General features: G+C 57.0%; 2 protein-coding genes across 7 annotated transcripts; both read right to left on the bottom strand.

The window, feature by feature from the left end:
- Positions 1-4: 4 nt before the first annotated feature.
- Positions 5-10,562, bottom strand: CEP85 (centrosomal protein 85). Of its 3 annotated transcripts, none has more exons than XM_069035867.1 (14): positions 10,491-10,562; positions 9,164-9,227; positions 8,442-8,594; positions 5,758-6,476; positions 4,976-5,109; positions 4,054-4,171; positions 3,558-3,743; positions 3,071-3,223; positions 2,826-2,980; positions 2,511-2,631; positions 2,033-2,083; positions 1,839-1,946; positions 1,057-1,285; positions 5-788 (listed from the first exon to the last, which is right to left on the bottom strand). In XM_069035867.1, exons 2-14 carry the CDS (start codon positions 9,216-9,218, stop codon positions 625-627), a joined length of 2,346 nt encoding a protein of 781 aa, XP_068891968.1. In that variant the 5' UTR covers positions 9,219-9,227; positions 10,491-10,562; the 3' UTR covers positions 5-624. The 3 variants fall into 3 exon arrangements, with proteins under 3 accessions (XP_068891968.1, XP_068891969.1, XP_068891970.1); XM_069035868.1 differs by lacking the exon at positions 10,491-10,562 and adding an exon at positions 10,098-10,415; XM_069035869.1 differs by lacking the exons at positions 8,442-8,594; positions 9,164-9,227; positions 10,491-10,562 and adding an exon at positions 6,810-8,416.
- A 286-nt stretch (positions 10,563-10,848) lies between these two features.
- On the bottom strand, positions 10,849-17,864 carry CNKSR1 (connector enhancer of kinase suppressor of Ras 1). Of its 4 annotated transcripts, XM_069036169.1 has the most exons (21): positions 17,805-17,864; positions 17,353-17,510; positions 16,868-17,058; positions 16,709-16,793; positions 16,511-16,552; positions 16,134-16,433; positions 15,993-16,052; positions 15,553-15,621; positions 15,145-15,264; positions 14,893-14,978; positions 14,312-14,445; positions 14,054-14,232; positions 13,845-13,875; positions 13,589-13,761; positions 13,425-13,498; positions 12,992-13,063; positions 12,825-12,898; positions 12,555-12,619; positions 12,373-12,475; positions 11,682-11,863; positions 10,849-11,598 (listed from the first exon to the last, which is right to left on the bottom strand). In XM_069036169.1, exons 1-21 carry the CDS (start codon positions 17,854-17,856, stop codon positions 11,395-11,397), a joined length of 2,454 nt encoding a protein of 817 aa, XP_068892270.1. In that variant the 5' UTR covers positions 17,857-17,864; the 3' UTR covers positions 10,849-11,394. The 4 variants fall into 4 exon arrangements, with proteins under 4 accessions (XP_068892270.1, XP_068892267.1, XP_068892271.1 ...); XM_069036166.1 differs by having other exon boundaries at positions 15,993-16,433; XM_069036170.1 differs by lacking the exons at positions 16,868-17,058; positions 17,805-17,864 and having other exon boundaries at positions 17,353-17,690.
- Positions 17,865-19,708: the final 1,844 nt, after the last annotated feature.

Here is a 19,708-nt window from a genome sequence, read left to right as displayed (position 1 = left end):
AGCGTTTCCAGAGTCTTTTAGTGTTGCTTTATTCCTCAACTCATGCTGGCTACTGAAAGACACTGGTTGCATTTACCTGAGGAGAGCAGGTCCTGCTCCATCAATCCAAGGCAGCAGCACCTCGATGTAAATGCCAGCAGTGTAAGTGGCACACCTGCCTGCCCATGGAATCCAGGTATCCCACAAACACTCTGATAATCCTCTGGTCCCACAGGACCTGCACAGGGAGGTTTATCAGCAAGACCAGGGCGTACATTTCCTTTTAGCCATGATTTTAACTGTCACAGTTGCATGTTCAGCATTTGACATGCCTGGAAGGCAAGCCAGAATTCATCTCCCAGCATCAGAGACTACACCAGCTCCAGCAAACACAGCATAAAACACATTCCACAAGATCAAAGCTACTGCGAAGCCTGACACCGAAGCCCTGAATTATCCCAGTTAGCCAGTCAGCAGCTGAACACTTCTGGCAACAAACCCCCTGATTCCCCACAGATCAGATAAAGTCACACGTCCTGTACCCGAGCAGAGGGATGGTAAAGTGCTGAATAGGTTTAGTGTTGTAGGAGCATAAGACTCCTGAGAGTTTCAAGTCTTCATTTCCTGTCTTACTTTGGGAGTTCTTTACTGGGTGATGCAGTTGTCTCCCATGTCCTGAGCGTATCTGTCAGATATTGCAGTCCTCAAGTCCTCCACCTCTTTGTGAAGCTGTTTTACCTCCACCAGTTTCTTGGCCAGTCCATCAGGGCTCAGCAAATCATCCTTCTCCTTCACAGGGTACTGCACAGCTGTGGGGTCAGAGAAGGGAGTTTCCTCACATGCAGTTCTCACCAAGGATCACAAACATTTGCAAGTCAGCCAGAAAAACCAACTCACATTTGCAAAAGAGGTTCTACTTAACATTCAGTTATTACAACATGCACCTTTGAAGCAAGCCAACCACAGAAAGAGCGTTCAGAAGCCCAGAAAGAGAACTTTCCATGCTCTGAGTGAGTTACTTGATTCTGCCACAGCACAGGAGTGGAAGGGTTTGTGCTGCCATCGCTCTGTACTTACAGTGAATGCCCAGGAGCAGAGAGAGGTTGGGGTCCTTGCCCTGAGCCCTCTGGGTGACAATGCTGTAGACAGACTGTAAATCCTGCAGGCAGCTGGCCAGCTCCCTGTGCAGCTCCTGGGCCAGGCGGGCTGTGTCAGCAGGCAGGGCCTGGGCCGTCAGCTGGGCCTGCCGGAGCCGCTCCTGCAGCGTCAGATTCTTCTCGATCAGGTCCTGGTTCTGCACGGACAGCTGGACACACGGACACGGCACGTTAGTGGGCACTCGGGGCACCACTGCCACACTCACTGCAACTGCTCCATGGTGGGAGCACTGAGGGCAGGGGCTGGTTTGCATCCGGCCCTCCAGGCCGTGGCTGGAGGAGCGAATGTCACTCCCACACGGGGACTGGATCAAACGGGAATTGCCCCGTGAAACTGCACTGTCCCTGTGCAACAAAAGCTTCCAGGAGGTTGTGCACGCCAGCACTGGCCATCCCTCGCCTCGAGGGCTGCCGCTGTGCTTGGGCTCTGCCCGGCCCCTCAGCCAAGGCTGTGCCTGGACTCCTGTTCTGCTGCCCTCAGCTGGCAAGCTCGGCCTCCTCCACCCCATCCCCGTGAAGTTCCCGAGGCACAAGCTGCTTTCTCCTGCTTTCCAGCAGGCCATAGCTCCTTTCACAGCCCTGACAGGACAACTGACTAGCAGGAAACAGGAGAGATTGAGCTGCTGACTGAATTCAGGGCCTTGCTAAAAGACAATCCATTGTTCATACAGTGCTGCTCAGGCACTCCGAACATCCCCTGACCTCTTTCACAGCAGCCCGGAGCTGCTGCAGAGCATTTTCCCTTCTCATCGCCTCTTCTTTCAGAGCTTGGCTTGTCCCCTCTTCCTGGGCCACCTGTTCTTCCAGGTTCTGGAACAGAACATGGGAACACAGTAAGTCTTAACTCACTTCACAGCATATTCTCAAGTCCTGGGTCCCTCCCCATCACCTCTCACCTTGACTTGCAAGGATAACTGCTCCATCTTCTTCTGCTTTTTGTCCACCATCTGGAATCAAAAGCAGCGGCATCAGAACTGGCCACACAGATCCAGTAATGCCACCAGGAATTCTCCTTCTGTAGGACAGCATCCTCTCTCCTCTTTCCTGTCCATTTACTGCTCTAATCACAGATGCTCTTACAAGTGGACTTGGCTAAAAGGCACCATTAGATTTATCAGCTAAAAACAGACCACAGACATTCTATTCCTGTGGTTTCCCTCTCCCCTCTTCTGCATTCTGCAACTTCTCCCCAGCATTACTGGAGAAGTGTGTGGTTATGACATCAAGAAGAGCTTTTAGAACCCTGCAGTCTGGAATTCCAGAACTGCTGCTTCAGTGCAATTGTGTCTGTAAAAGTGCCTGATTTCATCCGAGTGCCTGGTGTGACTCAGTGGAAGGAAAAATGTGGGATTCCCAGCTGGGACAGCCCCTTACCTTCCTGAGGCAATCACACTCTTTCTTCAGAGAGTCATGTTCCATTTTCTGCCTCTCCCCATCCTGGGCAGGGGGTCCTCTCTCTGCATTCTTCGCATACTGCTGCAACTTGTCCTGCAAGCTGCAATTAGCAGAACACAGCTTTATTTACGGTGTCTCCCTTACTTTAAGGAGGGAAACAACAGGAGGAGTGCAATTAATTTCATATCAGATGCCAGTGTTGTCCTGTTTGCATCCCAGCCCACAAACTGTGCATCACCTTTCTTGTGCAGCAATTCCTGCAGTGCCAAGATGAAGCCGATTCCTGATTCCTACCTGCACACAGTGGACAGAAGCTCCATCTCCTTGTGTTTTTGGGTTTCCAGCTGCAGCTCTTGCTCCCTGAAAGCAGCCTGGACGTCTCCAAGCTCTGTTTCCAGTGCCAGCACTGTTTCCTGCAGGGCAGTAGTCTTCAGTTCAGATTCCTTCAGCTGCAACAAAAGGGGAGTAATTGTAACCATAGAAAAGTCACCTGAGCAAGTATGTGAAGAGCTGCCACTGCAACTCAGGGGAAGTTTTACCTTCTGACTCTGTTTCTGGTGGTCCTCAAGGGTTGGAAGATCAGCCAGGTATCGTTCCAGGGTCTCGATTCTCTGCTGTCTCTCTTTGTTTTGTTCAGATTCCTTCTGGCATTTCTTTTTAAGGTTATTAATGTGTTTGTCTCTTCCCTTTACCTGCAGGGACAGTTACAGACAGGTTTAGTTTATATAATTTTTCATCTATTCTTCAGTCTTCTGTAAGCCCACTCATTTAGCTTTTTGCACACCACACAACACCAAAATACAAGATCACCTTAACTCATTTCTGCTCATTTAGCTAAAGACAGACTTTTTTTGGTCAAAAGAAGAGGTACTGAAATGCTTCTAACTGCAGGAGGAAAGGCTTTTGCTTGTAACCCATAGTCTACAAGTAGATGAGAGAACACCTGCAATTACAGAAAAGTTTCACCTCAGCACTACACTGACAAAGAAAACACACCTTCCCCTCTCTAGAGCATCAGGATCATACCCTTTCTTCCTGCTTCTTTAACTCCTCTGCATGTTTCTGCACCGTTTCCTTCAGCGACTCCCGGACCAGCTTCACATCCACCTCTGCAGCAGCCAGTTTCCTCTCCAGCTCGATGTTCTCCTTACTGAGGGACTCGGTCTTCTCTGTGAACTGTGCTCGGAGGAAGCTGTTCTCCCGCTGCAGCTCCTGCAGGCAGAGACAGCCCCTGAATTTGGGGAGTTACAAACTGGCCCTCGGCAGTCCCAGGGCTGTGTCCTCATCCCATCTGACACGCTCTGAAATAGCACCTGCCAGTGCTGCCAGGTGTTTGCATCACCAGCCCAGCTTTAATCCAACCAAATGACCTCAGGGCTGGAAATCTCAGGGGGCACAGAGGTGATGGTAACTCCACACAAGGGATAATTTGACTCTGCACAGTCCTGCTCAGCAAACACCTCAGCAGGAGTGGCAGGGCCCATTGGAGTCAACACTTATTTCTCACTGACACCTGCTGTACCTGCATCCTCAGCATGTAGACATCTCCATAGGATGCTGGGCAGCCCAGCAGGGCACTGTGAACCTGCAGTTCACTCTCCCGGACCTTCTGCTCCAGCTGGGAAATGTGCTGCCTTTGTCTGTAACAGAAGAGGCAATTCACTGTTCTCAAACATAGAGAGCAGCACAACACAAACAGTGCCACCACGACTGCTGCTCCACACAGAGACTAGCAAAGAAGAAGCAGAATTCTGCAACTCAGAGCTCACCTGCAGAGAAATCATCTGAAAGGTAAACATTTAGACTTTTTTACAACTGTTATTAAATTTTCTTCCCTCCCCTCCCTGCAAAACCTTTCCCCCAACAATGATTACAGATAAACCACACAAGCCTCGCATGTTTTGGAGGATCCAGCTTGGCTCTGGAGCTTAGGAATGAAATGAACAGACAGAAGATGGCTCAAAATAAGGAAGAAAAAGTCCAAATGCTGAAGGTACTTTTCATTAGGACTTACTTTTTCAAAAAAGTAAGTGGACCACTGGCCTTATCTAAGAGAAATGTTGTTTGCCAGCCCAAACTCACAAAACCCAAATTTAAAATAAAGGTCTCAAAGAGCTCCCAGAAAGCCCTTAAGCAAAAGAGGCAGTAGTTTTGACATTCCAGATAATCATGACGTGAACAGAAATCTTTATCCCTTATAAAGCACAGAAAACCATAACTAAAATGAATTTATTTAAGCCCTTCAGGATCATCATCCTAATTTCAAGGAGAGAAGAGTTCAGGTTGTTCTCTAAGGTCCTTATATTGTTCTTTGCAACAGAACAAGATCAATTGGGAAAAAGAGACTCTGAGAAACGAGCTTTCCTTGGTACTTTCCAAACTTTTCCTTTCCAAATGGAAATGCACTGGAGTCTTTAAACCACACATCAGTACCAAAGCCTCACCTGTCAATGAGGAGCTCTTTCTCCTTGAGCAGGTTTTCGTTGGAGTTCAGGATATTGATCCACTGAGCTGGGTCAGGTGTAGGCAGGGATGGGGAATACATCGAGGAATGGGGGCAGGTGCCTCCGTTTTGTAACTGCAAGAGGAGACAAAGCAAGGAGGGAGAGGTCTGTGCCCCACAGGGGTAATTGCAACACTGCTGGAGCTATTTTGCACACTGTGTGCTCATCTGCATGCCAGGGCACGGCTATTTCAGTCTCTGTTGATGTCCAAGAACAAGAAACTTTGCCCAAGCACAACTGGAGATTAACAAATAATTTTAGATCACTGTGCTAGCTCGCTGGAAACAGTTTGTCTCCATTAGGGTACAGCTGATGGGAGGTGGTAAACAAACCCTTTCCACCTAATAAACTGCAGTTTCATGCATTTTTTCAAAAAAAGTCTTTCTTAACCCTAGATACAGAACAAAGCTATTCTAGTTACTGTTTAAAACCTCTTGGTATGCTTTTTCTTCACAGTTTCTATCAGACAGGGCATTTCAGCTCTCGATCTGGCAGATGGTGCAGCACTGTAACATAATCCAGGGCTGCTCTGCACACGCAGCGCGTCAAACGATACCTGTGACACCACAAGCTGTAAAAACAGACCATTAGGAGACTTCTGGTGTCACTCAGGGAGAAGCATGAGACATTTTCCCCCTTGCTTCCTACATCTGGGACAATGACTCCCGACTACAGAGACAGGAAGGGTTTCAAATTCACGCAGTCCCACGGCAGCTGCCTACCTGCATCTGCTCCACCTGCAGCCGCACTTTGTCCAGCTGCTGCTTCCAGGCACTGAGCTCGCAGACTCCCTGGTGGGGGTGCAGTGTGCAGCCTTCCTGCAGCCACGCTCGGGATGGGGGAGTTACTACAGGTTTTGGAAAGAAGCTGTTGGCCTGGAGTCCCGCTGGCATCAGCCTGCTCCCGCTGGGCCATGTCCCGTCCCGGGGCTCGCAGGCTCCGTTGGCCCCCAGTGTCTGTTTGCTCTCTGGCAGCACCTTATAATGGTCCTTCCCTGCCTCAGAGCTTGGGTTGAACTTCTGGCACCTGTGCAGAGGGTCAGTGCACAGACTGTCCAGGAAGACAGACTGGTTGAGGGTGTGCTCGATGGTAGGAGTCTCAAACTTCCAGGTGTCCTCTGTCCTCGTGTGATCAGCAGCAGGAGGCCAGGAGTGCTCACAGCCATTTTGCCCCGAAGCCCCGTAGAGACGCAGGAGGTCCCTGGGTGGCACCTGAGAGGACTTCCCGGCGTTAAAGTCCCCGTTCCTCGCGAGCCCTGGGCGGTCAGGGGCAGAGCCTGGCACAGCAGGCTTTGGAGAGCTCTGGGAACAGCCCTGGTCCCCTGCAGAGCACAGCTTGGAGGGTGAGGCACCCAGCGTGGAAGGCATAACGTGGGCTGTTGGAATGGTCACCTGGGTTTTGATGGGATGGAATGAGGAACCGCTACTGGAATTGCAAAAGTCTAGGGAACAAGAAGAGTGATACTCTAATTACAGTCCTGAAAACACAATCCTGCAGTGAGCTTTCCAAAATACTTTTAAAACCAGTTCCTTTCCCACTGAACATGTCCTCCTAAGCAGCAGCAGCATGACCCAGGCACACCTGTGTTCCCCCTCACTACAAGTTTCAGGAACCTGCTGGCCTTTTCCTACCACGACAGGAAGAATCCAAGTTTAATCCATATTTTTAATCCTTGTTTTTAAGCTACTCTAGTATAATCTTGAATCAATAATGTTATCTTTCTCTAGGTTTAGAAATCAAGTCCTTGATACTGAATAAAAAGGCTGAAACTTACTGAGCTGAACACTGAGCCCGTGATCCTGCTCTGCTCGTCCCACAGCTCAGCGACTCCGAAGCGTGAGCAGAGCTAACAGGAGCCTTCCCTGAGCCCATGATGAGGCTCCAACATCGCTGACCCCGAGGATCTGACCTTCCAGCTCCTCCAGGACAAGAGCAAGAGCCTGTCCTAGAGCTGGAGCAATGGCTCTCACCTATTGCCACAGGAAGTGAGACAGAGCTCCTGTCCTGCCAGCAGGACACCAAACCTGGCTGCAGGGAACTCGGGGTTATTCTTAGCAACTCTCAGATTTCAATACAGCAACAGCAAGGGCTGAGAAAGGCAAACAGCGAAGTTCCCGTTCCCACTCCTTGTCCTGATACGTTCTGTGTCGCAGTAATTCCAGGTTTCTCCCAGGAACACATACTTGATTTCCTCAGGGCTCTGGCCAAAGGCCCATCCCCACATGATGCTCCAACAAGTCACCCTCCCACCTGTTTGCACCCTCTAAGAATTGCTACAACAACGAATAAACACTGCAATTTGAATACAACCCATATCAGACTCTGCAAAGACTGAAATCACACTACAGAGCTGTCACAATAAAGGCATTCGACCCTTTCATCAAAAATGAGCAGTGAGGGCAGAAAATCTCCGAGCCCCTGCTTGGCTGTGCCTGGGGACTCCAGAGAACACCATGCTACCGGGCAGCAGCGAGCACGTTCACCTTGGCAAAGAGGAGGCAGCTCCATTTCATTTTACAGCCCCTAAATTTAACCCCTGGTGTCACTGTCAGGAACCCGAGTTCCCTGGCCAGCACGTCACGTGTGGGTTCTGCAATCAGTTCCTTGAGTGTGCTGAGGGTCCTCACAATGACATTTCTGACTAATGTACTGAGCTCAGCGTGCCTCAGCAGCAGCCAGGGCTGCAGGTCACCCTCGGCTCTTACAAACAAGGCTGTGACATCACCAGTGCTCAGAAGGGCCATTTCCCAAAGGGAAATCATCTCCCCCACCCCCACCTGCCAAAGGGGTGTTTTACTACCCTGAGAGAGGCCTGATGGAACACTTAAACATGTGCTCACGTAATATTTCTAGCAATGCTTCCAACAGCCAGGCTTGCTAAAGCCTCCATTTCACTGGCACATTACTGAGATTGGCAGCTCATTCCAAAGGCTCCCTGAAACACATGGATGTGTGAAGAGCTTTAAGGAACACCACAAATGTCCTCATCGCCGAAAAAAGAATCAATGAAGATGAAAATACAGGTGGAAAGGATTGCTGGGACAGGAAATTCCACAGAGCGTGCCACAGCTGAGGGCCAGGCTGCAGAGATCTCAGCTCTAACACTGCAGAGCCAAACACTTCTGCACAAAGGCACCTATAAATTATTTCTTAAAAAAAACCTGAAAAAATTCACACAACAGACTTGCTGATAAATCATTTGTTGGTGAATAAAAGCCACCTTGGTGACTTGGTGGTTCTTAGTCAGTTAAAACCGCAGCAGTGAGACAATAACCAAGCTCAGAGAAACAGCCAGTCCCTTCCTCACTTGGTTACATTCCAGACACCTGGATTTGAAACAGTCTCCAGACATTATGACAGGTTGTGCCCTCCAGGTTTTACATTCTGACCCAGTGGTGCCCATCACCTTCGGTGCTGTCCGAGCAGGAGGTGCCAATGCCCCCATCCCTGCTCTCGGCCGCGCTCGGACAGCGGCTGACGCGGCTCTGCGACTTCACGGACAGCATCGGTGTCTTCCAGTCAGTCTCCAAGAACTTGCTCTTCTGATAGGTGCTGGGGTCTGGAGGGAAAAAACAGGGATATTTATGCTTTAGCCAACAAAGAGCCTTTTAATAGACCTAATTAAGCCATGTGTAATTACCAGTGCTTCCAAAACCCAAACTGATCCTTGCTTCACTCCCCGTGTTCCTGTTAAAAAAATACCTTTTGCAAAAGGAAATGGCAGGAAGCACAGGGAAGTCAAATAATATCAACAGGAGACTGAAAAACAATCTTGGTAAGGAAGTCAGAATGCAGAAGTTGTAAATTATATTCCCATTGATCAGTTTGGTCATGTTACACCCAGCTGGTGCTCTGACTAAAAGGAGCAGCGGCAGCACGACAAAACTGGGCAAGTTAAAGAGGTATTTCTGCATTAACTCTAAAGAACTCTCCCAGATTCACCAGCTATCAACTTGAGGGAGAAATTCCTTATCAAATGATTCTCTACCCTTGCATGCTTTTTCAGGAGTAAGACTTTTGTGAACAAAAAGCTTCTGGTAGAGAATCTTCTGAGGGCCACGTGTCTCCTCAGAGAAACTGAAACAGGATCCGACAGCAGCAGGGCTTTGGAGAAAGGACTGTCCTTACCCGATGGATTGTTCTGCAGGAGCCTCAGGTCTGGATCTTTCTCAGCAGCAGCCATCTTATCTATCTAGATTATTGGATAAATGAATAAAAACCTTATTTTCAGTGAGTATAATCCCCCACCCTGTTCCCACTAACCAAGCAAAGGGTACACACACATCAGCTACTCATCAGAGCAACACAGCATTTAGTATTTAATTAGCTTCTCCTCACAAAAATACCTGTTTTTTTTTCTCTGTAGCAACAGAGGTAATACTTAAAAAAAAACCAAACCAAACAAACAAAGCCTTGTAGGTTTTTTTAATGCCTGAGAAAACAGAATTCCTGTTTGCACCATTCTCCAGGTACTCAGCAGCACCTTTTAGCTGTTACCCCATGGCAGGTATTTATAGAGCACCTGTCACCACGGTTCCTACACACTGAATTTGCGTCTACAGAGACTAAAAATTTCTCTTTAAAAGTCTTAACTCTCAACCAGATCATTTCTGCCCTCTGTAGAGGTCACTGAGCAACTACATGAGGAAAAAAGTCCTTCAAAAATCAGCCTTGCTGTTCCATGAATAGCAAGCTTTATCTGTCCAGAGTTTTGGGTTAATTTATCCATTTCTCTGAGTGCTTCAGACTTTCCTGTCTTTGAAAATGCAAGTGCAATTTACATCTACACAGCAGAAATTCAAGGCGTCTACAAACCCATACTCAATCCTCAATCGGCAGCTCTTACATATTTTTGTTAAACTGATTCGAAGAGTTCAGAGAAAACAGTAATTCCTAGAAAACATTCATATACGCAGATTTTACAACATAGAAGAGGCACTGGGAATACGATAGGATAATGAATCAGAAACAGCATTTCACTCAGCAAAGAAATAAAACACTTCTAGATAAATGTAGTGCATATTATGGTTAATTTAGGTATAGTTAATTTAGGTAGATATACCTAATTTTAGGTAAATTTCTGAAGGGCTGGAGGTCCCTAAGGGTAGGGTGGGGGGACAGACCCTGGGGGGCCGGTCCCTGAGGGTCTGGGGGCTCCGTCCATCACGACCTGATCCAAAAAAGGCGGGGGAGGGGGTGTCGGTCGGTTCCCCGGTCCTGAAGAGGAGAGGAAGCCGGTCCCCGAGGGGCTGGGGGAGGAAGGCCATAAGGAGCTGAGAGAGCGGTCCCTGAAGGGCTGGGGGGTGCGGTCTCTGAGGGCGCGGGGTGCGGTGCCGGTGTGGCAGTGGTGCTGCCGGTGCCCGGTGGCGGTCCCGGTGCGGTGATGGCGGTGCCGGTACCGTGTGGGTGTTGGCTGGGGCTGGGGTCGGGGCTGGGGTCGGGGTCCGTCCCTCACCTGCGGCCGCCGCGCGTCTCCCGCCACCCCCGCGCGCCGCGACCGTTACCTCCGCCGGCGGGAGGGCGGGGCAAAAGGGGGCGTGGCTTTCCGTCATCGCAGCCAATCGCACGCCTTGTCCCCGCCCATGCCCATCGCTCATTGGCTCACCCGAACGCCGTCCCCGCCCCCGCGGCGCCGTGCGGGGGAGCGGCGGGTGCTGGCGGGGGAAGAGTGGCCGCGGGCGGCACCCGTAGGGCGGGCGCTGAGGGAGCTCAGCCTGGAGGAAAGGGGGGTCAGGGGGAGGTTCCCGCTCTCCGCAACTCCCTGACGGGAGGAGCAACAGGACGAGGGGAAGCGGCCTCAAGTTGCACCGGGGGAGGTTGAGGTTGGACGTCAGGAGGAATTTCTTCGTGGAAAAGGTGGTCAAGCACTGGCACAGGCTGCCCAGGGCGGTAGTTGAGTCACCATCCCTCGGAGTGTTCAAAAACACGTGGATGTGGCACTTGGGGACGAGGGTTAGCGGTGAACACCGCAGTGCTTGGGTTACAGCTGGACTCGATGATCTTGGAGGTATTTTCCAGCCTAAACAATTCCATGATTTGATGATTTCAGCGCCAAGGAAAACCACGGCACGACCAGCCCCTGTCAACGCATTTATTTACAGCAGAAGAGCCCGTGGCCGGGCCAGCTGGCAGCACCACAGCGGGGGCACATTCCCCGGGAAAATCCCCCCCCTTGCCAACCTGCAGCGAGGGCAAGACGAACTGGGAAAAATTAAGACTCTCACAGAAGCCACTTCCCCTGCGGGAGGGCCCTGCTGGGGGCTGAACCTTCCAGAACGTCTCCAGGCCCCCCCAGCACAGAGCACCCACTGCTTTCCAGGTCCTGTCGGCACCGGTCCACGCCAGGTCCTGGCAGGATGTCAGGGTTCAGCTGCCTCTTCGTGGGGGCCGTGCTGGTCCCCAGCATCCCCCTGGTCGTGGCCCTGACGCTGCCGCCCTGCCCAGCCCTCCCGCAGCTCCTGGTACAGCTCCTGGTGCTCCTCCTTCCAGCGCCTGAACGTGTCCGAGGTGAGCGCGGCCTCTCCCAGCAGCTGCTCCAGGGCCTGCAGCTCCGCCAGCTTCGCCTGCCCGGAGCAAGGGCACGTTTTGGGGGGGCCACGCGTGGGCAGGGGACATTTGTAGGGTTCAGGGGGCTGCGGGGTCCCACCTTGAGCGTGCTCTGCAGGGCCCGCACCGCGTGCACCCTCTCGTTGATGTGGGGGTTCTTGTTGCGCCGCAGGAAGGACTTTCGGCACTGCTCCTGCGTCAGGAAGCGCCGCTGCCCGATGAGGGACACCCCTCCCTGCCTCAGGCACTGCATCAGGCTCTCCAGATCCTCCCCAGCCGGGTCTGAGCAAGGACAGGGGTCACTGGAGCAGAAGGGCAGCCCCAAGACCCAGCAGGGCTCCCCTGTGCATGACCCTGCCCTGAAGGCAGGGGATCACGGAGTGGTTAGGATTGGAAAGGAGCTTAAAGATCATCTTGCTCCACCCCCTGTCATGGACAAGGACACCTTCCACTGTCCCAAGTTGCTCCAAGCCCCATCCAACCCGGCCTTGGGCACTTCCAGGGATGGGGCAGCCACAGCTGCTCTGGGCACCCTGTGCCAGGGCCTCACCACTCACATAGGGAAGACCATCCTTCTAACATCCAGTCTAAACCTACTCTTTTTAGTCTAAATCCTTTCCCCCTTGCCCTGTCTCTCCGTGCCCTCAAAAAATATCCCTTCTCCATCTTTCCTGCAGGCTCTCTTCCTCCCACTCAAACACGCCCCAACTCGAGTTACCCCCCGGCACACCCCCAGGCAAACGGGAGGGACACAAGGTGACAGGGGGTCATGGCTCCCCCCCAGCACCTACCCGTGGGGGAGCAGGGCCGGGGGCTGCCCTGGGGGCTGCTGGCTGCGCTGCTGGCTGGGGAGAGCTGCGCCTTCTCTGGGGTGTTCTGCAGCCTCTTCCTTGGCTGATGGAGAGACGGGGCAGGAGGTGAGACAAGGAACCTCTGTCCCTCTGTCCCCGGGATGTCCCCCAGGACCACTCACCGAGTCGGATCCATGCCTGGGGGACTCATCATCGGGGTCCTCAGCTTCTGTCTCACTGTAGCAGTCTGGAGGCCATGGGAAAAGACAAAAATTCCTTCCCAGGGCTGAGAATCATTGGGGCCCCCTCTCACATTCCCCCAAATCACGGGCTAAGCTCCCAGCGGTCCCACACCAGGGCTGTGGCACCAGGCACTGCTGCCCCATCAGGACCCCCTGCAGCGTCCCCATCTCCCACCGACCCCATCTCCCACCCCAGGATGGCCCCATTACCTTCTTCCTTGTCTGGGACTGCCTGGTGGGCTAACGTGTACTTTGTTTTGGCTGTTACGAGGCGACTGACCCACCTGGGGAGGGAAAGGATGGACAGACAGGGGGAGGAGGGTCCTGGCCAGCCCAGGATGGCAGGGCCAGTGCTGACCATTGGTTCCATTACTCACATGCTCAGGTCAGCTAAGGTTTCAGCAGCGAAGACAAAGGGCTTGTATGTCTGGTGGCACAGCTGGAACACGCTGAGGACAAGGGGGTGGCTGCCTGTGCTGCTCTGGTGACACAGGGCCAGCCTCAAGCCGCTCCCCTCCTCCCCAGCACTGCAGCTCCCCCACTCCAAGCCAGCCCAGGGATCTGGGCTTTTTCCTGCCATGGGAGATGCTCTGGTCCTCAGCCTCATCCCAGATAACACCAGTAACACAGTGTAGGCCTTGCTCAGAGTATGGGCAGAGTACTACAAGGTGACAGCCCTGCGGGGACCTCACCAGCCCCGTAGGGACATGCAGGTGGTTCCCAGCAGGACTCATCAGCACGTGCCCTTGGGACAGCATCCCCCCTCTTCCACCACCAGCTGGGGGTGAAAATCAGACAGACCCCACTCACTATTTCTTCTTCTGCTCCCTCGTGCTCTCCAGGTTGTAGGTGGCCACGTTGATGAGTCCTGCAGCCCTCTCATCCTGAGGGAACAGGGACAGCCGTGTCCGGCACCACCCCGAACATCCCGGCTGCCCAGGCCGGGGGTGGGCACACCCAGTGCCCCCACTCACGTTGGGGTGGTTGTACCAGTAGAGCGTGTGGCCCTTGAGCACAAACCAGCACCGCTTCCACTTCTGGGCCATGAAGCCCACGTGGTCCTTCTTCTTGAGGAGCCACCCATCGCAGTCCACCTGGCCCAGGTCCCGGCACGAGACCCGCCGGCGGCTCAGCCGGGTCGCCACTCCTGCCACCACAGCGTTGGGGGTGTCAGGGGAGGGAAGGGCGAGCAGAGCCCTGTTCAGCCCAGCCTGGCAGGGTCCTGCTCACCTTTTGGTCTACGTCCTGTGCGGGGGCTGTCCTGGGCAGGGAGACAGAGATGAGATTTTAGCGACAGTGCAGGAGGCGAGGGCGGGGCAGCGTTTGCTGAGCCCCCCCAGCAGCACCATAGCCTGTAGGGACACCTAAATTGCACACCCACAGCAGGGGCTCAGAGGGGAGCCTCTGACACCCCTCAGCGTGTCCTCCCCAGCTCTCACCTCCCCAGGGAGCTGGCTGGGCTCTGCTCCCCCAGTCCCCGTGGCGGGGGCTGCCCCGGGGCTCAGCTCTGTGGCACAGGGTCCGGTGGCAGCAGGGGTGCCCGGGGGGGTGCCCAGGGGGGTGTCCAGGGGGGTTCCCAGGGGGCTGCCACTGTCCCACACCTCCTCCTCTGCAGCACCTGTGAACAGCGAGCAGGGCTTCAGCCTCATAGCCTGGGGGGAACTGCTCCATCCCCGGACCCTCTGCTCCCATCCTACCCCGTCCAGACAGTCCCGGCAGCTCCTCCACAGCTGCCCCGGGCAGCCTCAGATCTGGCTCGACCTCTTCCTCCTCCTCGTCAGTGACCGGATCCGGGGCAGAGTCTGGTCCCGAGTCCAAGTCGACCTCAACGCTGGGAGAAAAACGGGACCTCTGAGCCCCAAACCTCCCCGAGCGCTGTTCAACCTCTGGCTGGGGCACCCACGGCTCTCCCTGCCCTGGGAATGGGGCTGGAGGGGACGTGGTGGCAGAGCTCCAGCTCAGTCCCACTGGCCTCCCCAGCTCGGCTGCTGCCCGTGCTGCTGCTGGCTCTCCGCACGCCTTTCCATTCCGGGAGAGGAGAAGGGTCATGTCTAAATATAGTTCCAACCCCACTGAAACATTACCAAGTGAATTAATTACAAAACCCCTGTTTTTTCATTCCTTAAGACTCCTGGCAGCTTCCCAGGCTGCTCACAGGCAGCTGCTGCACTGCTGGCACCTCTCCCCCTAAAAAAGGGCAGGGAAAGGGCCCTGGCTGCACCCAAACATCTCCTTGCTGGCCAGATTGGGGGTGTTGGGGTGTCAGGATGGGGCTCACCTGGAGGTCAAGGACACGAGGCTGCCTGGGCTCTCACCGCTCCTGGTGCCAGGGGAATCTGCAGCATCCAAAAATGCTCCCGGGGGCTGTGGATGGAGTGTCAGCGCCAGGCCCACCCCACCATGGACCCCAAAGCTTTAGGGATCTCCAGTGTGATGGGAGATGCCTGGCTCTGAGCATCTCTGCCTGGTTCCCAGCTCAGCCCAGTGCGGCACTTGGGCTGGACTGGGAGCGCTGGGATCACTCACTCACCTGCTGCCTGGGAGAGGGGGGTGAGCCGGGCAGGTCGAGGGGGATCTTCTTCAGCACCAGAGTCACCGTGTTCCCCTTCTCCAGCAGCTTCCTTGCCAGGCTGACGGGTGTCCAACCCACCTGCACATCCTGGGTGAGCTGTGGGCTACTGCCCCGGCCCCATGGACGCTTCATCCCCCAAACCCACCCCAGCCACAGATCCCACATCCCCCAAATCCTCCTGGCAATGGCTTCCGTGTCCCTCAGACCTTTCCCAGCCATGGCTCCTGCTTTTTGCTGGTCATAACTCCTGCATCCCCCCAAATCCTCCCTATCTCAGCCCCAGTACTCCCCAGCCCTGCAGCTCCCTGTCCATGTCCTCCCTGCCAGTTCCAGCAGCACCCTCGAGCCCCCATCCCCCTGACTCACCACAACCTGCTCGTTGACCTGCACGATCTCATCTCCGGGCAGGATGTGGTCCCCATGGGCAGCCAGGGCCTGGGCAGAGGCAAGGGGACAGTGGGGTGCCCAGTCCTGGGTTCTCTCCCTCCCTCCCAAGCTAATCCCACTCAGGAACTCTCCCGGACAGGAAGAACCAGGGGGGTTAACCATTAACCCGACTTTGCACAGCAGCTGCCAGAGCTGCTGGTGGGGTTGGGGTGAAGAGGGGGCTGCCCCATGCCCAGACTGTGCTCACTCATGGCATGAGTTGCATGGGCTCAGCCACAGGCAGCCCCCCATGCTCTGGGTCAGGGGAGGGCAGAATAGGGCCCTAAGAGGTTCACGGGATCCCATGGATGCGGGATATTCCCCACAGGGTGACTGAGGGACAGGGGGTAACAGACAGGGAGGGGCAGCCCCTCACTCACCTCCGAGGTGGTCGCAGACACGAAGTGCAGGCAGGAGCTGGTGGAGGTGATCTCAAAGCCCTGGGGGGGCCCAGATGGGGGTTTGAGCAGGAGGCTGGGGCGTCCCGAGGCAGAGGGGGCATTGGGGTGGAGCGGACTCACCAGTCGGGCGGTGAGGAGTGGCTGGGGGCTCCCCAGAAGATCAGAAGGCGGTGTTGGGGTGCCAGGGGATCCTGGGGGGCTGCTCCATGGGCTGGGGGGCAGCGTTGGCGTGTCAGGGGATGTTAGGGGGTGCTGCCACAGGCCAAGGGGCAGCGTTGGGGTGCTGGGGGACATCGGGGGGCTGCCCTGCGGGCCGGGGGGCAGCTCCAGCCCCACGCACTGCAGTACAGCCCTGCGGTCCAGCAGCGCCGGGGGGCTGCAGCCCACGATGCTCTCGCAGATGCCCACGATGTGCTGGCACTGCGGGCGACAGCGGGGGGTGAGGGGAGCCCTGGCAGCCCCCCGGGCCTGCCACCCCCTCCTCACCCAGCACTCACAATCTGCAGGATCCCACTGTTCCTCTCAGCCGCCGGAAGGTCCTAGGGGACGAGACGTGGGAATGAGCATGAAGGGATGGCTCCATCCCAGCTGGGCGAACCCCCCTGCATCCCATCTCCCCTCACTCCAGCTTTTCCCCCCACCTCCAGCCGGCAGAGCTTTGGGGGTCAGGAGAGCAGCCAGCCCTGGGCACTCACCGCATGCAGCATCTCTGCCAGCTGGGCACAGAGCAGGATGATGTCCCGGCTGGCTGAAAAGTCATTGAGGGTGGAGAAGAGGTACCTGGGGGAAGACAGAACTCAGCCCCCCGAGTGGGGGGCACCCAGCACCCAGGGGTGCCCTCACCCACCCCAGACCTGTTGAGCCAGGAGAAGAGTTCCTTGGCAGCCCCGACCAGGTCGATGACTTGGGCCAGGAGGGTGAGGGAGGGCGGCTGGGGGGCATCCCCTGCTGACAGTCCCTCCTGCACCAGGCTCTGGATGCCCTGTGCCAGCTCCTGCAGCCTCTCTGTCAGTGTCCGCAGGCTGGTGCTCACCAGCCCTGTGTCCTGGGGGGGACAGGGATGCCAGGGGATGGATGGGAGGGGCAGTCTCCAGGGTGCCTCCACATCCCCACTGTCACCCAGCCCACGGTGCCCCCCTGTCCTTCCCTGTGTCCAGCTTAGGGTCCCCTCAAAACCCCCCTCCACTGAGTCCAGGGTGCCCCTGTGTCCCCATCTGCCCCCTTCCACACAGCCCAGGGTGATCCCACATCTTCCTCTGTCAGCCCAGGGAACCCCCATGTCCCCCTGCTCCCCCCTTCCTCCCTGGGATCCCACAGCCCCCGGGATGCCAGCACTCACCAGGTTACGGAGCTGCTCCACGGCCTCCAGCAGCAGCTCCTGGTGGCCCAAGCGCCACACGCCCAGTGACTCCAGGACCCCCGCGTCCAGCCCCAGCAGGTCAGGCCCCGATAGCCCCCAGGCCTCGAAGGGGTACCCCTGCACCGCTGTGTCCAGCCCTGCCACAGATCAGTCCCCCCTGCCAATGTCCCTCTGACTCCTGGCCGGGTGACCCTAGGGGTGACCCCTGGCTGATGGGAGAGTCCTCTCCATGCAACGAGTTCACCCAGCCTCAACCTAAACGCTGGGGACGGCCAGACCCCCCTCCACCCCCCTGCCATCCAGGGGATGCCCCTCCCAGGGAGGAGATGAGGGACGGGAAGTACTGTCACCCCCAGCCACACCAGCGCAGCCACACGTCCCCAAGCTGGGGACACGCCATCCCAGAGCCCGGGGGGCAGCCAGGGTCTTACCTCGGAGCCAGGCGGCCGCCTGCGCGGGGCCCCAGGAGCGCACGGGCTCCATGGCGGCGGGGCCGGAGCGGCGGCGGGGCCGGAACGGCGGCGGGCGCGGCTCTCACCTGCGCCGGGCGCGGTCCCACCTGCGCCGGCAGCCGCAGCCCCATTGGTGCGCCCGGGTGCCGCTCAGCGCCGCGGCCGCCTGCCCAGGACGGCCCAGGACGATCCATGGGGCGAGGCCGCAGTGAGTCACAGCCGGGACGGTGACACACGGCCGCTGGAAGCCCCGGGAAACGACAGCCGGTGTCACCCCCAAAACGCTGCCCGCAGCGAGGGCTGAGGCCCGGCAGCACTTGTGGCACCAGTGGGAGACCCCCAGGTGCCCCGTGGGTGCAAAGTTTGGCCACAAAGAGCCCAGAAGAGCCTGAGGGAAGCCCCTGCTCAGCCCTCGAGTTTTTGGGGTGTCACCCCCGCCCAAAGCATAACTCACACCCCTTCGCAGGGGGGAAAACTGAGGCAGCCCCATACAGGCCTGCGGAGGGACTTGCCCATAGTTGAGCCCAGCCCTTCAGCCTCCCCAAATCCACCCTGAGCTGGCGTTGGCCCCCCCCGCCCGGCGTGTCCGCTCCGGGGAGCAGCGTGCGCTGATCGCGGCTGACAGCTGCTGCTCCGCGCCCGCCCGGTGCTGCGCCCTGCCCGAGGGGCCGCGGGGCCGCCGACAGACACGGAGCCCCTCGCCGTGCTCGGGGGCTCGGGGGGTCCCAGCCCCGCTGCTGCCGCCCCACGGGGCCCGATCCCGCTGCTCCCCATCACGCCATGATCATCCGCCCCCGACGCCTGACCCCGGGGTACTTCCGTCTGCTCCAGGTAAGGGGCGAGCAGGGTTGGGGGAGCCCATGGGGACCCCCGGGATCCTGTCCACACTGCCCACCAGGCCTGCTGGCCGCGGGAGCCATTCCCGGCTGTATCCCAGCTCCACGGTAGCAGCAACGATGCTGCCGATGGAGCCCCACAAGTGCTGCATGGGGCACCCTAAAACCCCCCCTGAGATGCCCAGAGGGGCACAAAGCTGCCCCCATCACCCTTCCACCACCCAGTGCGATGGGGACATTCATGGCCCCAGGCCCCTGTCACCGCGGGCTTTGGGGGTACCCCAACGCTCCCCTCTGCTCTCCTGTGTGTCCCCACAGATGCAGCTGGCAGCAGGACGTGGGGCTGAGCCGGGGGGGCGGCTGCTGACCCCCCTGGCCCTGCTGCTGGCGGCCGCCGGACTCTGCCTGTCGCTGTACAGCGCCCGGAGAATGGCTGACCCCGCCAAGGCCCCCCCGGAGCCGTGAGCAGGGGGCTGGCGGGGCTGTGGGGACGGTCCCCGGGGGGGTGTTGGGGTCCCCCTCCACCCGCTGGCCCCCGCCCGAGCGGAGCTGCAGCTGCGGCCACTTTCCAGCTGACCTGCGCCACATCCAGCCCTTCCCGCCACGCCTGGGCATGCGAGGGATGCGGGGATGGGGATGGGGGATGTCCCTGCCTGTCCCTGCCTTGGGCAGCCGGGATGGAGAACGGAGGAGCCGCTTCCAGCTCCGGAGCTGAGCCCCTGCCCGAGCCACGGGGAGACATCGGGACCAACCACCGGATCAGAGGCTGGACGGACAGACAGAGGGACGGCAGAGCCGGGAGCTCTGTCCCCAGGGAAGCAGAGGGGCCAGGGGACCCCAGCGGTGGCCACGGAGCCCCCCTGTCCCCGTGGGAATGTGCTGTGGCTGCAGCCCCACTGGAATGAGGCCAGCGCCATTAGGTAATGGGGCAGGGGGAACACGGGGCCGGTGACGCGTCCCCCGGGCAGGCGCATCCCGCTGGGATGGCGCTGGGATGGCGCTGGGATTGGCGGCTGCAGCTTTCCCGGCCCCCCCGCGGAGCCGCAG

This window comes from Aphelocoma coerulescens, chromosome 23 (genome assembly GCF_041296385.1).
Source record: "Aphelocoma coerulescens isolate FSJ_1873_10779 chromosome 23, UR_Acoe_1.0, whole genome shotgun sequence".
In the NCBI taxonomy this organism is placed as follows: domain Eukaryota; kingdom Metazoa; phylum Chordata; class Aves; order Passeriformes; family Corvidae; genus Aphelocoma; species Aphelocoma coerulescens.
The sequence above is the reverse complement of the archived record's forward strand: the minus strand, read 5'-3'. Positions and strand labels throughout refer to the sequence as shown.